The sequence below is a fragment of the Adiantum capillus-veneris genome, chromosome 15, assembly GCF_014529385.1.
Source record: "Adiantum capillus-veneris isolate H3 chromosome 15, ASM1452938v2, whole genome shotgun sequence".
NCBI classification, from domain to species: domain Eukaryota; kingdom Viridiplantae; phylum Streptophyta; class Polypodiopsida; order Polypodiales; family Pteridaceae; genus Adiantum; species Adiantum capillus-veneris.
In genome coordinates, this window is record NC_140945.1 from 34,660,844 (window position 1) to 34,675,906 (window position 15,063).

The window sequence follows — 15,063 nt, forward strand, 5'->3', positions numbered from 1 at the left end:
CCCCCTTTACCATCATTTGCTAACCTTGATTTTCAAATGGCTCAAGGCCAAGGCCCTTGTCACACTGGGTACTTGCCACTTTCCCTTTGGATGGCAAGCGGCCTCACAATGTCACACTGGGCTATAAACAAAATGTCGGCCAAGTTTTTTAGCAAATGGCTTGTAGCGAATGGCTTGTGGCTAGGTGGTAAGCTGTGTACGTTTCTCGATGACTGTCATAACTCAAAGCCCATGAGCTGCGTTCGCACTCCCACTTTTGGAGGATGGCCGCGCAAGAGAAAATATGGCCAGGTTGGTAAGGCCGACCCTCTAACAAGGTGATGAGATCACCTTTTGCTTTTCGTGCAGCCAACGAGGGCTCCCCATCTTAGATGGGCCTCGTTTTGCTTGTCACAATGTGACAAGGGGCACCCGCCCTTCTTGCTCTTTGAAGGTGGCCGGGCGCAGTGGTGTCACACTAGATTTTGAAAAGGAAGATGGCCACACTATGTAGCAAATCGCAAGGGGGCAGGTGGTGTAGTCTTCGTCATCTCTCTTCGCGCGTGATATTTTGCAGATGGCCACTGCCTTGTGTTGTCCCGAGCTTAGGGTGGTGGGTTCAGACTAGGCGGCGGAAGAAAACTGCAAAGGGGCGTCAATGCTCCATGGCAAAAGTTGATTGGTTGAAGTTGAGGCACTCTTCCGCCGGGCCCTCCATTTTTCTTCCCCCCCCCCCCTCAAGAGTTGACGACCTCTCTTAGCCCCCTTTGCTTTTTCACTGTTCCGCCTCCACGCTGTTCACACTAGGCGGCGGCAGATTTGCGAAGACGTCTTTCTTCCGCCGGCTCAGTCTGAACCCAGCCTTATTAATCCAAAAAGGAAGCAAATGTGAGCATTCCTTCTCTCCCCGCCTCCTCAGCATGGCAAACATTTCCCTGGCCCAGTGTGACACGGGCCTAAGCCGATGCAACACTGGTCACCTGGTGACTGCACCGTTGACTAAACCATTCCAGCTCCCAATTCCTAGGCAACAACACGTGGTGTAGCAGACTCGCAGATTACCATAGCGGCGGTCTGTCGCTCGCTGATTAAGGAGCAACCATGGAAATTCTCACAACTTTGTAAGTATCCTTGTCTGCTTCAGCAAAATCAAATGCTAGCTTTGAACTCTCTGTGGTCATCGTCCGTTCAACCGAGCAGACTCACTCTCTGAGTATTTTTTCATGTCTCTCGCAGAGGTGCAAGCATCTCAGTCGGGACACTCGTGAATGCGGGAATCTCCTTGTTCCTTGTCTTGTTTGGAGGCACCATGTCTGGCCTCACACTCGGCCTTATGTCATTGGATCTTGTTGAGATGGAAGTTCTTCAGAGAAGTGGCACCCCGACAGAGCAAAAGCAAGCAGGTATGATAGTCAGCTACTTTTTACCGAGTGGCTGGAATCTATGGTCCTGGTCCCCTTTCATGTGAATAGGTTCACTTTGAGCTTCCATTGCAAAATACACTGCATTGGTAGTGGCTTCTTTATTTTCTTCCTCTACTCCGCATTGGATGTTGATTTGTTGAGTTGACTGGACTAGCAAGGTCTTCACCTTCCTCCACAAAGATTTTTATATAGTTGTGTTTTAAGTCCAATTTTTGCTATGTTTGTCTTGGTATCCAGTTTTTTTTTTTCTTCAGGTGCTTGCCATGCACTATATGCTTAGGTGCAATCATTTATAAAGTGCACATAATTGTAATATGAGGCTGTGAACAACCTGTGATTAAAGTGCCAAGTGCATTTTCATCTTTTGCCAAGACTTGTGTTTCTTATTGGATAATGCAACTCTTAACACCCCCTCTCAATTCTTGGATGAGGAACGAATCCAAGGGAGTTGGCATGAAGGTATAGTCGCTTGCGGTAGAGATTTAGTGAAGATATCAACAGGGTTATCTGATGTGGAACAATACTCAAGATGTATAGTATCATCCAGGGTCTTCTCGTGAACAAAGTGTTGAACAAAGTGATATTGGATCTGTATATACTTGGTCTGAGCATGAAACATTGGGTTCCTTGCTATAGCTATTCAACTTTGGTTGTCGAAAAATTGGTGAAGTGGTACCTTTAAGCTAACCAATTCTCACTAATTGTATACAATGCTCGTGCTAAGCCTTTGCAAGACTCTTAGTGAGAGCATCAGCATGGTTATCTTGGGTTTTGATCTTAGTCAGTGTGACAAAACCATCATCCAAGACCTGTGGTATGAAATGGTACCGTACATCGATGTGTTTGGTATGTGTATGAAACATTGCATTCTTAGCCAGATATACTGCACTGTGGCTATCACACCAAGCACTGGAGCGCGTGCAGGAAGACCAAAATCTTTGACTAGACGGCCAAGCCAAACAGCTTCTTTGGCGGCCTCTGTGGCTGAAATATATTCAGCTTGTGTAGTACTCAGTGCCATAATCTTCTGAAGTCTTGAACGCCAAGAAATAGCCCCACTAGCAAGAGTGAAGACCATACCCACCGGTGGTTTTTCGAATATGTGTGAATCACTAAATCCTTGCAACTTCGATGTACCTTTTCTATAGCATATACATTTCTCTCGTGTACCTTTTAAGTACCGAAAAATGCATCATTGCTTCTCAATGTGGTTTGTGAGGATTAGACATAAATCTATTGACAACTCCCATTGAATGAGAAATGTCAGGTCGTGTAGCAACCATGGCATATATCAAAGATCCACAAGTTGATGCATAAGGTATACCTTTCATAGCCTTTGCTGCTACATCTTTGGGACAATCAGTTTTGCTAAGCTTTGTATGTAGCGGTAAAGGCACACCAAGAGGCTTAGCATTAGCCATATTAAACCTTTCAAGTACTTTGCCAATGTACTTGTCTTGAGAGAGAAATAACAAGGGTTTCTCTCTCTCTCTCTCTCTCTCTCTCTCTCTCTCTCTCTCTCTCTCTCTCTTCCAATCCGCATGCCCAAAATGTATTCAGTTGACCCCAAATCTTTCATTTAGAAGGTTGAATTCAGCTGCTCTTTAAGAGCATTGACATTGCTCTTATGCTTCCCTGCAATCAACATATCATCCATGTATAAGACTAGCACAATGGGGCTTCCATCCTCAACCTTTTTCGAGTACAAGCAATGATCCGAAAGGCTGCATTTAAATTCATGGTTGAGCGTAAAGGTGTCAAATTTTTTATACCACTGTCTTGGGGCTTGTTTCAGCCCATACAAGCTGCGTTTTAGTCTGCATACCAAACACTCTTCCTGGAATGACAACCTTTCGGCTGTTCCATGTACAGCTTCTCATCCAAGTCACCATGAAGAAAAGCAGTGTTTACATCTATTTGATCCATCCCTAAATCAAGGAGAGCAGCGAGAGCAAACAATACACGGAGGGTAGTAATCTTCAACACAGGTGAGAAGTCTTCTTGGAAGTCTATACCTGCCTTCTGTTTATAACCCTGGCAACCAACCGTGCTTTGTACTTGGGCCTCCCGTTAATACATTTCACTTTGTAAACCCATCTTTCCTACCCTTAGGCAAAGGTACAAGCTCCTATGTATCATTTGCATACAAAGAGTTCATTTCGTTTTGCATAGCAAGCTCCCACTTACTCTTGTTCTCACATGATTGTGCCTCTTTATATGTCCGAGGCTCATTTTCATCTTCAACAAAATGCAATCCAAAGATGGTTGAAATCTTTGTGGTTGCCTTCCAACACGTGTAGACCTTCTTACCCAATGGTCCATGTTTTGTGGCAATGGGCCTACATCTTCAGGAATGTGCACACCATCATTAGGTGGTTGATTTTCAGCATTTCCTTGCTGCTGTAATCTATTTTCACCATGTTCTTCATCATGTCCTACCCCATCTTGTGCATCCATTGGTTGTTTATGATCTTCTGGTAGTAGCACAACGGGTTGCTGCTCATTTTCAACATCAATAGGAACAAAATCTTTAGCTAATGGCTGATTTATGGCTGTTTGTTCATGTTGAAACTTGACCTTCTTTTTGTTAAGATCACTTTGTGTAGCATTATTTAGCAACTTTTCCTTATTAAACACTGCATTTTGGCTGCGTACTATCTTCTTGTTCTGAGGTAACCAAATTCTATAACCCATCTCTCCCTCATCTCCATATCCCATGAAGATGCCCTTGATGGATTTCATGTCAAGTTTGATCCGCAGTTCTACAGGTACATGCACAAAGGCCTCACAGCCAAAGGTACACAAATGGTCGTATGAAGCAGGTTTGCCAGAAAAAACCACTTCAGGAATGCCGTTCTTCAAAGCACGATTCGGGGAACGATTGCATACATGAACTGCAGTTTTAAGAGCCTCTCTCCAAAACTCCTGTGGGAGATTAGCCGTGGATAGCATGCATGCGACTCTCTCACAAAGTGTGCGATTATTTCGTTTAGCCACGCCATTTCATGTTGGGTTATAAGGAGCCGTCAACTCCCGCTTAATGCCATGCATCTCACAAAACTTGTTGAACTCATTGGAGACATACTCTCCCCCATTATCCGTTCTAATTGCTTTCAATTTAAGCCCTTTCTATGTGGTGTCAGGTGCAACGGAATTAAAATGGTGAAGATCTAGTTTTACACTTCCACAAAATCCTTTCCTTCTTTCCTTGCGTTAGTGAATACTTTGTACTTCAATGAATGTTCCTTTTATGTTCCCCTGAAGAGAGGGGTTGAGAGAATGCAATAGAGATGTGTAGAGGGAGAGAAAAAGAGAGAAAAGAAGAGAGCGACACCCGATGGGGTCCCAACCAACCCTCTCAAGGGCCCCCCACACCGTTACCGATGTGGTATTTGCTTGAGATTGGGTAAATGGAATGTATACACAATGCAAACTCTATCGACTCGATTAGGGTATGTCGCCGCGGTAACTCCTCAAGATGAGGCATCTCCGGGGTTGATTCGGTGCACCTTGAATCCTTCTCGATGTGGGAATTGTAGATGACCACCAAGGGCTGATTTGCACTTCCGATGTGAGAAGGATGATGGGTTGAAAACGCAGATATCGACGAGGCCGATGATGGACAGCAATGGAGGACTCGATTTCGGCGAGGGAATTGCCGAGAGGAGGGATCAATGGCTGCCGAAGTACCGGACCGCATCCGTCAATGGTAACTGCTACGGATCTCTTGCACACCCGGCGAGGGATGGGCTGAAAATTGAAAAACGTAGGGCTGATCTGTCACTACTGCAATGCTTGGGCTGGAAACCAAAACGCTGGCTGGTATGGCTGAGAATTGCCGGCGATGGGGCTTAATTTTGGAAACGCTGGCTGCTGACTGAACTCTGCAAAAACGCTGGATGTTCCTGCTGAGAAAACGCTGGCTGCCCTTTGCTAAAACGCTGGTTGGACTGGCTGCTTCTTCCTTCTTGCTCCAAGTGCTGGCAGATGGTTCCCTTTATAGGTGGGGAATGGGCCTTAAGTAATTATTAAGGCCTAGGTAGGGCAACCGTCCACCAGGATTTCCAACAAATAAATCATAAAAATGATTTACTAAAAATAAGTCCAAGGGGTCCAAAACTGGGTGAAATTGCCGCACATCTGTCCATCTGGAAATCCGATCGACGCGTGGTCTGGCACATCGGATTCCTCTAACTTAGAACTACATGCTCGTCATGCCAGATGCCCACTGTAGTGTAATAACATCTGTCAAAATGTGTATACAAACCATTTATGCAAGAGGGTTCCAAGCTGGAAAACCTAATATAATGGATTTGTCTAGACATGCAGGTCCTGCGAACATGCTGACAAAATTGCCGGTACTAATCCTCCTAGGATTCTAGACATCCCTATCTAGGAAGAAGGGGAAAACTGGCTCTGGAAGTCGATGAAGTATGTCCACGTGGCACACAGAGCCATGTGCACGTGACATCCCCTCCTGCTTAAGGTGAGGTACGGGTACCAATCTGCATGGCCTCCTTGTACGAGGCTAGCAAATCTGGATAGTGGATGAAAAAGCCTTCGTCTTCCCAAGCAGCTTCATGTGTCCCTCAATCCTTGAATTTGAGGAAATGTTGCTTTGCTTCTGTCTTATTGCCAAACTGAAATGGAAGCATTCGAAAACACTTCGACTTGGTGACTTTGACTGGAACAATGATCTCAGGTGGTTCTTCTTTTGGATTGCTCCTTGGAAGTCCACCCTTGTGGCGAAAACCCGAGAGGTCCACTTTGGAAACGCGTTGTGCCTCTTGTGGACGCTCCAAAGGAACGGCCATGTGAGGTCTTGCCTTCCGGAATTTGACCATCCTTGACTTGAGTGCCTTGAAATTTACACAAAACTGAAATGAGTTTGATTCTTACGAACAAAGAGAACTGGTAGACCAAAAGACCGTACCTTGGGAGGGCGAAGCCTCCTAAATGAGAAATCACCTGGTTTTGACTTCGCTTTATCCGATGGAGAATTTTTTTTTACCTACATGTTCCTCGTCATGCAATTGGTCGGAGACAATGTCCATAGGTCGATGGGGAGGGTGTGTAGGGGAATGATGATCCTGGGAAAACACCGAATTGACCTTAACAAAACCTTCACTATACCTGTCAGGAATACCCAAGTTCCTTGATGTGGGGTTGACATAGATGACCGCCGCTTGGGCTCCTCGACGTAGCTCTCTGTTTGCCTGGACATGAGAGATGAGAGGGAGAGAGGGAATACCGCTCTCGCCTCAAATGAAGACGAGCTGTGACACATTATCTTTGATGAGAAACGTGAGCTTCTCCCAATCGATAATGGGTTTGAACATGCGAAACCACTCAATGCCCAAAATGGTATCACATCCTGCAAGTTTAGAGACTACAAAACGACGAGTAAATTGGGTTTGTTGAATGATCAACTTGACATCATCACATTCTTGAAAAATCGAAGCGTCCATGCCTTTAGAGAACCCTTGCACCGAGAGGGAGGGTGGGGATGGGAGAAGTCTGAAGACGTGCACGTTTCGCAAGAGATTCACTTATGACATCTTGAGAACTTCCAGAATCAAACAACACAATGACCCTTTGTCTATTAACATGTCCATAACATTTTATGAGTTCATACTCTTCGAAAGTCTCCTCTTGCTTAGCTTCTTTCTCTACCACACTCATGGCATTCACGTGAGGGGTAGAGTCAGAAGTTGACGCAATAGAGGTTTCCTTGTTAGATTCTTTCTTAGGACATTCCCTTTTCATGTGACCTACTACGTGACAATGAAAAGACCTATGTTCCTTTGCATACAATGCTTGTTCTTCCTCACTTAATTGACCACCTAAAACTCCTTGGGCAATCTTTTCATCAGGTGTGAGTTGAGGTTTATCAGATTTTCCTTTACCCTTATCCTTAGAGTTATCGCCCTTAGATTGAGATTGAGATGGAGAATTAGATCGAGAAGAACTGAGAGAGTTCTTTTTATGGCTACCATTCCCAATCTAATCTGTCACGAGGACGTGGCAGCTGTTAACTATGTCACGAGGACATGGCAACTGCTAACCTTAGTTGTTGGTTTCTTTTCAATGATTTTTGTTTTATTTTTGAGACCCTCTTTTTGAAGTAGCAAACGGTCGGACATTGTATGGCCAATGTGAACGGTAGTTTCACCCGCAGACGGGAAGTGGTCGGCACTGGAATTCGTATAGTAAGAGGATGTTTAGGCTTAGAGCAAGATCATGTAGGTCCGCCCGTCGCACTTAGCAAGTTGGTGGATACTAGGAAGTGAACTCAATAAAGGCACAAAGTCAAGGTGGGACTACCAACAGAAAGTATCCGATAGTTGGGCCACATTGCACTTTTGGATGTGGTCTCAATGAGGATAGATGGTCAGATGACCAGTGGGAGCCCAACGGAATCATTTCCTATAATTTAGGGAATGCTATTTTGGACCGTGAAATGTGTTCGCGTCATTACCTCCGGTATGACTAGGGGAACATTCTACAACTCTGTCGCGAAGTCAACTGAGCAACCAGTCGGGAGATTTTTAGGCGGCAACCCCCAAACGGGAAAATGCATGTAATCTGCCAAGTGGCGCATTTTAGTGAACTTTCCCAATGCAAAGAAGAGGTAGCGCTGAATTTATAGCTGAGAGGCTCATTTTTGAGTTTCCTGTCACAGGTTAAGAGCTATTCCTGTCACAGGTTAAGAGCTATGGAGTGCTTCCTTTCCCTCTATGTACAGTGTGGTGCCAAGAGTGATGCCCTGCACGCTACACACTGCTCTCTCTCTCTCTCTCTCTCTCTCTCTCTCTCTCTCCTGTGCAGTTATGTGATGCCCCACAAGAGGGCTTTTCATTTGATTGATGTACAGTTGTGTGGGTTCATGCGCGATTGCCGACGCAAGAGCCTCTTGCACAGGTATTGGGTTAGCTAGTGGCTAATCCCCCATAGGTACAAGTGAATTCGGAGAGGTTTCACGTGAGAAATCTCATCCGATTCAAAGGGCAAGTAGCCCTACAGGTGCGGGAGCTCGAGGACTTGCTACAGATGCGACCGGCACACGAAACGGAGCCCAAAACAGGAAATTACAGCCTGCTGTGTATTTTTGCAGGTTTAGGGTTTTGGCTCTAAACGGTCCCTAATACCCCCAGGAAGTTCGGGGACGCGAGGGGACCGCTGTAGAAGTGATCTTGCGCATTTTCGGGCAGAAAACAGAGAATTCAGCGTGCTGGAGATTCTCGCCAGGTTTTGCAAAGTGTCCGTACGCGTCGGGAAAGTCATCTATTGCATGGGGATACTGACTCTGAAGTGTCCTAGTGCAGTATGTTTCCGAAATCGGGCCAGAACAGGTGTATTTCAGCCCGGATTATGCGGGACAGCTCGTAGGAAATCATAGGTTATATTCCCTCTGTTAAAGAATAAAGAAATACCGAAAGGGGCGCCAATTTTGGGGCCTACAGGGTGTTGGCGTCTGCTCGGAGCATTCTAGCTTCCGAGCCGTGTGTGTACTTAAGTGTTAATTCCCGTCAGAAGTTTCCTTTGCACGTTCTCTCTGTGTGTGTCTAAAGTAAAGAATTTTGGGTGAAAGCCAATGCCTACCGCCCCACGGGTCGGTTTCAAGGTTCCACTGCCGGGATATCAATCACTTTTTCCTCAAAGAGTGAGCCTCGGTTGTTTTGGGTAAAGACAGAGAGTACAGGAACGCGGGATTACACTATGGCCGACAAAGGGAAGGGCATTATGGAAGAGGGTTCCTCTTCATAGGACAAACAAGAAATTTCGCATGTTCGCCCTGCCAAAAAGTGGTCAAATTAGGGTTGATTTTCTGCTGCGTTTTTAGGGTTTGCAAGTATGAACCAAGATGAGATAGGAAGAGGTCTCACAGTGGTAGATTGGCCACTAGATCTCCCGCGGGAGTGATGTGGGTCTGCCAGGTGGCACACTGCTCGTCGAATCTCTGAGGCGATTAATTGGATTCTTTGACGCATTTGTAAATAATATTGAAATTTGAGCTTACTTGGTCATGGGTAGTACGCTACAGTGTTGTGGAATTATGCTCGTTTGCAGAGGCAAGAGCCTCTTGCAGAGGTAAAATTGCAGAGGTAAGAAGTTAAGGGACAGGTTGCAAGATGCTATGTGGTGAAGTTCAAGAACTATCCGCCTATGGATGGAAAGTGGATGGAAGAGCATGACCTGTCAGTCACCAAATGTATTGCAGCTTCACCTTGAAGCCTTTGGGTTACAACCTACCTATGTCTCAACCCAACGTGTGCAAAGGAGGGGTAATGATAGAGCTCGTACACCAAATGTACATATGAATTCAGTGTAATAGATGGAAATGAAAAAATATGAAGGTCTCATTAAGCCATTTGTATCTATGTGTTACGACCTTTCTTGCGGATACATGCGATGATAAAAGAGTGTTAATAGCACAAGATCATCAGTGGCATGTATTTTTGGTATGCAATCGAGGACGTTTGCGATTTCAAGAGGGGGGTATGTCACGAGGACGTGGCAACTGTTAACTATGTCATGAGGACATGGCAACTGCTAACCTTAGTTGTTGGTTTCTTTTCAATGATTTTTGTTTTATTTTTGAGACCCTCTTTTTGAAGTAGCAAACGGTCGGACATTGTATGGCCAATGTGAACGGTAGTTTCACCCGCAAATGGGAAGTGGTCGGCGCTGGAATTCCTATAGTAAGAGGATGTCTAGGCTTAGAGCAAGATCATGTAGGTCCCCCTGTTGCACTTAGCAAGTTGGTGGATACTAGGAAGTGAACTCAATAAAGGCACAAAGTCAAGGTGGGACTACCAACAGAAAGTATCCGATAGTTGGGCCACATTGCACTTTTGGATGTGGTCCCAATGAGGATAGATGGTCAGATGACCAGTGGGAGCCCAATGGAATCATTTCCTATAATTTAGGGAACTGCTATTTTGGGCCGTGAAATGTGTTCGCGTCATTACCTCCGGTATGACTAGGGGAACATTCTACAACTCTGCCACGAAGTCAACTGAGCAACCAGTCGGGAGATTTTTAGGGGGCAACCCCGAAACGGGAAAATGCATGTAGTCGTGCCAACTGGCGCATTTTAGTGAACTTTCCGAATGCAAAGAAGAGGTAGCGCTGAATTTATAGCTGAGAGGCTCATTTTTGAGTTTCCTATCACAGGTTAAGAGCTATGGAGTGCTTCCTTTCCCTCTATATACAGTGTGGTGCCAGGAGTGATGCCCTCCACGCTACACACTGCTCTCTCTCTCTCTCTCTCTCCCTTACGTGTAGTTATGTGATGCCTCACAAGAGGGCTTTTCATTTGACTGATGTACAATTGTGTGGGTTCATGTGCGATTGCCGAGGCAAGAGCCTCTTGCACAGGTACTGGGTTAGCTAGTGGCTAATCCCCCGTAGGTATAGGTGAATTTGGAGAGGTTTCACGTGAAAAATCTCGCTCGATTCAAAGGGCAAGTAGCCCTATTAGTGCGGGAGCTCGAGGACTTGCTACAGATGCGGCCGGCACACGAAACGGAGCCCAAAACAGGGAATTACAGCCTGCTGTGTATTTTTGCAGGTTTAGGGTTTCCGCCCTAAACGGTCCCTAATACCCCCAGGAGGTTCGGGGACGCGAGGGGACCGCTGTAGAGGTGATCTGGCGCATTTTCGGGCAAAAAACAAAGACGTGCTGCAGATTCTCGCCACGTTTTGCTAAGTGTCCGTATGCGTTGGGAAAGTCATCTATTGCATGGGGATACTGATTGAAGCGTCCTAGTACAGTTATGTTGTCGAAATCGGGCCAGAACAGGTGTATTTCAGCCCGGATTATGCGGGACAGCTCGTAGGAAATCACAGGTTATATTCCCTCTGTTAAAGAATAAAGAAATACCGAAAGGGGCGCCAATTTTGGGGCCTACAGGATGTTGGCGTCTGCTCGGAGCATTCTAGCTTCCGAGCTGTGTGTGTACTTAAGTGTTAATTCCCGTCACAAGTTTCCTTTGCACGTTCTCTTTATGTGTGTGTAAAAAAAAGAATTTTGGGTGAAAGCCAACGCCTACTGCCCCACGGGCCGGTTTCATAATCCTTGTCCTTTTCCTTAGACGAGTCTTGAGAGGAAGAATTACCATTACGTGAGGCTGTCTTAAGCTCACCCTTGTTGTGCTTCATCTCTTGGAGTTGAGCCAAGCGTAGGATCACCGGCCTCCACATCAAACTTGATCGAGTGGTCCAATCCAAAGAGAAAAGCCTCTAACCTCTCCTCATGATTTTCACAATTGTCCACCTAGCTGTGACACACGATTAGCATACGACATCACCGGTTTACCTTGTTGAGACAAAGCCTGAAAATCCTCCTTCAAACGCTTCAAGTACTGTGGAGAGAGGAAGCGAGTCTTGAGATTCTCCGCGAACTCCTCCCAACTAAGCTCGAGAGGGGACGAGGTAAGACTCCGCATGGGCAGCCGTATGGGCCACCTCTTGCTTCTCCATACATTCATCCTTCCAAGTGATTGCATCACCCGTGAGATGCATGGAAGCCAAGAGAACCTTGTTATTTTCAGACTTTCTAACAACCGCAAAAAAGGATGTAAATTGATGCAACCACGAGTACATGACAATAGCATCCATCTTACCATCATACTTACTGAACGTGATCTTCTCGGGAATGGGACGATTCGTTGTCCGTGTAGCAATGGTTGCCTCCGCGATGGTCTTGGCAAGCTTTTCATAATCGGGCTCCGAAGATGGGGGATCGGGTCGCACCGCCAAGGTGGTGATGAGATCACACATGGAATCCCTTTCCAGCCTACGAGCCTCGGCTTCGGCCGCCAATCGACGCTCCTCATGCTGTGTCGCTTCCACACGCTCTTGTCACCGGGCTTCGTCTTGCCGCATCATCATCTCCATCATCATGCGCATCATAACATCCATGGGATCTGATGGCGAAGGTGGAGGAGTTGAAAGAGGGCTTGGAGGATCCATAGGTGACACTTGCTCGCCTTCTTGATTTGTGGAGGTATTCATACTGCTACAAGTCTTGATCATGCAAGGATTTCTCCTCTTGGTTCAAGGAGGGTCGCAGACTAATCTTCGGGAGACTATCTACCCCCTCGTCGGCACACCCCACATGCAACACCCGGTATACAATTGGTTGCTATTTTTCGACGCTCAAGGTGCACGGCTCTACGCGCAATGGTAGGCCTGCCGTTCCAAGAGTGGGAGGAGTATACACCGAAGGGTTGCCAACACAACCAAAAAACACGAGAAAAAAAACTTGTTGGGAATTAGCGGATTAGTGCAAAATCTTCAAAGCTCTGATACCAATGTTAGGTGCAATGGAATTAAAATGGTGAAGATCTAGTTTTACACTTCCACAAAATCCTTTCCTTATTTCCTTGCATTAGTGAATACTTTGTACTTCAATGAATGTTCCTTTTATGTTCCCCTGAAGAGAGGGGTTGAGAGAATGCAATAGAGATGTGTAGAGGGAGAGAAAAAGAGAGAGAAGAAGAGAGCGACACCCGATGGGGTCCCAACCAACCCTCTCAAGGGCCCCCCACATCGTTACCGATGTGGTATTTGCTTTAGATTGCGTAAATGGAATGTATACACAATGCAATACCTCAATGCAGACTCTACCGACTCGATTAGGGAATGTCGCCGCTGTAACTCCTCAAGATGAGGCACCTCCGGGGCTGATTCAATGCACCTTGAATCCTTCTCGATGTGGGAATTGTGGATGACCACCACGGGCTGATTTGCACTTCCGATGTGAGAAGGATGATGGGCTGAAAACGCAGATCTCGACGAGGCCGATGATGGACAGCAATGGAGCACTCGATTTCGGCGAGGGAATTACCGAGAGGAGGGATCAATGGCTGCCGAAGTACCGGACCGCATCCGTCAATGGGAACCGCTACGGATCTCTTGCACACCCGGCGAGGGATGGGCTGAAAACTGAAAAACGCAGGGTTGATCTGTTGCTGCTGTAGCGCTTGGGCTGGAAACCAAAACGCCGGCTGGTATGGCTGAGAATTGCCGGCGATGGGGCTGAATTCTAGAAATGCTGGCTGCTCGCTGAACTCTGCAAAAACGCTGGATGTTCTTGCTGAGAAAACGCGGCTGCCCTTTACTAAAACGCTGGCTGAACTGGGCGCTTCTTCCTTCTTGCTCCAAGTGTTGGCATATGGTTCCCTTTATAGGTGGGGAATGGGCCTTAAGTAATTATTAAGGCCTAGGTAGGGCAACTGTCCACGAGGATTTCCAACAAATAAATCATAAAAATGATTTATTAAAAATAAGTCCAAGGGTCCCAAAACTGGGTGAAACTGTCACACATCTGCCCATCTGGAAATCCGATTGACATGCGGTTTGGCACGTCGGATTTCTCCAACCTAGAACTACATGCTCGTCATGCCAGATGCCCACCGTAGTGTAATAACATCTGTCAAAACACGTATACAAACCATTTATGCAAGAGGGTTCCAAAGTGGAAAACCTAATCTAATGGATTTGTCCAGACATGCAGGTCCTGCGAACAGGCTCACAAAATTGCCGGTACTAATCCTCCTAGGATTCTAGACATCCCTATCTAGGAAGAAGGGGAAAACTGGCTCTGGAAGTCGATGAAGTATGTCCGTTTGGCACACAGAGCCATGTGCACGTGACATGTGGTAACAAAAGCATGAAACCGTTTGAAAGCATCCAACACTTTATTTTTACCCTTTAACACATAGACCTATGACTTTCTACTAAAATCATCAATGAAAGTAGCAAAGTATTATGCACCCTCATGTTCTATGCATAAGCACGTTTATCTAGATGTGGTTGATGATGACCTTATGCAGTTGTTGGATGATACTCTATTTGGTTTTGGGCATATACAAACTAGGGAAATGTTTTCTGATGCATCTCGAGAGTCCGATGAAGACAATTTTTCCAAAGAATTGATGTATCCAGACATGCATGATCGGAATTTCGACGCTAGAGGGAGAGAATGTGAATTACCAATCCTCCTACCCGTAATTGATGATCAACAGTTAGATGAGCCAGTTGCACAAGGGATATGGCAGTATCTAGTTCTACCTGTTGTTGTATGGGATTCTCTATTACCATATGATGTAGAGGATGTTGAGCTAGCTTTTGATCCAGGAGGAAACAATTATATGCACGGACCGGGGCAACTGATTGATATGCCGTTTGATCCGGGTGGAGATGGCTATGTGCATGGTTTGGGGCGATTGACTTATATACCACACATGTTTTCCATATATACAATCATTACAAAAGTCGAGACCAAGGCCTTTTACATAAAATCTCCCTAAAGAGGAGAGAACCTGAAGGCCTTTCTGGCTCATAAGGCCAAGTCTTTTGTGCCAAAGTTCCATTTGAGAATGGACTTCCGCTACAGCCAAAAACTGTGCCAGGTAATGCTTTGCAATAGAAGTAATATAAAGTCCCCTTCTTGCTGCCTTTTACAATTCGCATAAAACCCTTGTATACTTTCCAAGACCCACCATAGAAAGTCGTGAAATAACCTTTCGCATCCAGCTGCCCCACAAATAGCAAACTTTTTTTAATGCCAGGGACATCGTACATCTTGCAAAATCAGCTCTTGGCCATTTTCAAGAGCCAAATGAATGGTGCCAACATCCTCTCTCACATG

At 45.9% G+C, this 15,063-nt stretch overlaps 1 protein-coding gene across 1 annotated transcript in view; it reads left to right on the top strand.

The window, feature by feature from the left end:
• The first annotated feature begins 888 nt into the window (after positions 1-888).
• The window catches only part of LOC147440510 (DUF21 domain-containing protein At4g14240-like), a 92,784-nt gene continuing 78,609 nt past the window's right edge, over positions 889-15,063 (top strand). Inside the window, exons 1-2 of the mRNA XM_086530224.1 lie at positions 889-1,100; positions 1,216-1,382. Coding sequence (XP_086386350.1) covers positions 1,081-1,100; positions 1,216-1,382 — 187 coding nt within the window. The 5' untranslated portion in view covers positions 889-1,080. The remainder of the gene's footprint in view (positions 1,101-1,215; positions 1,383-15,063) is intronic.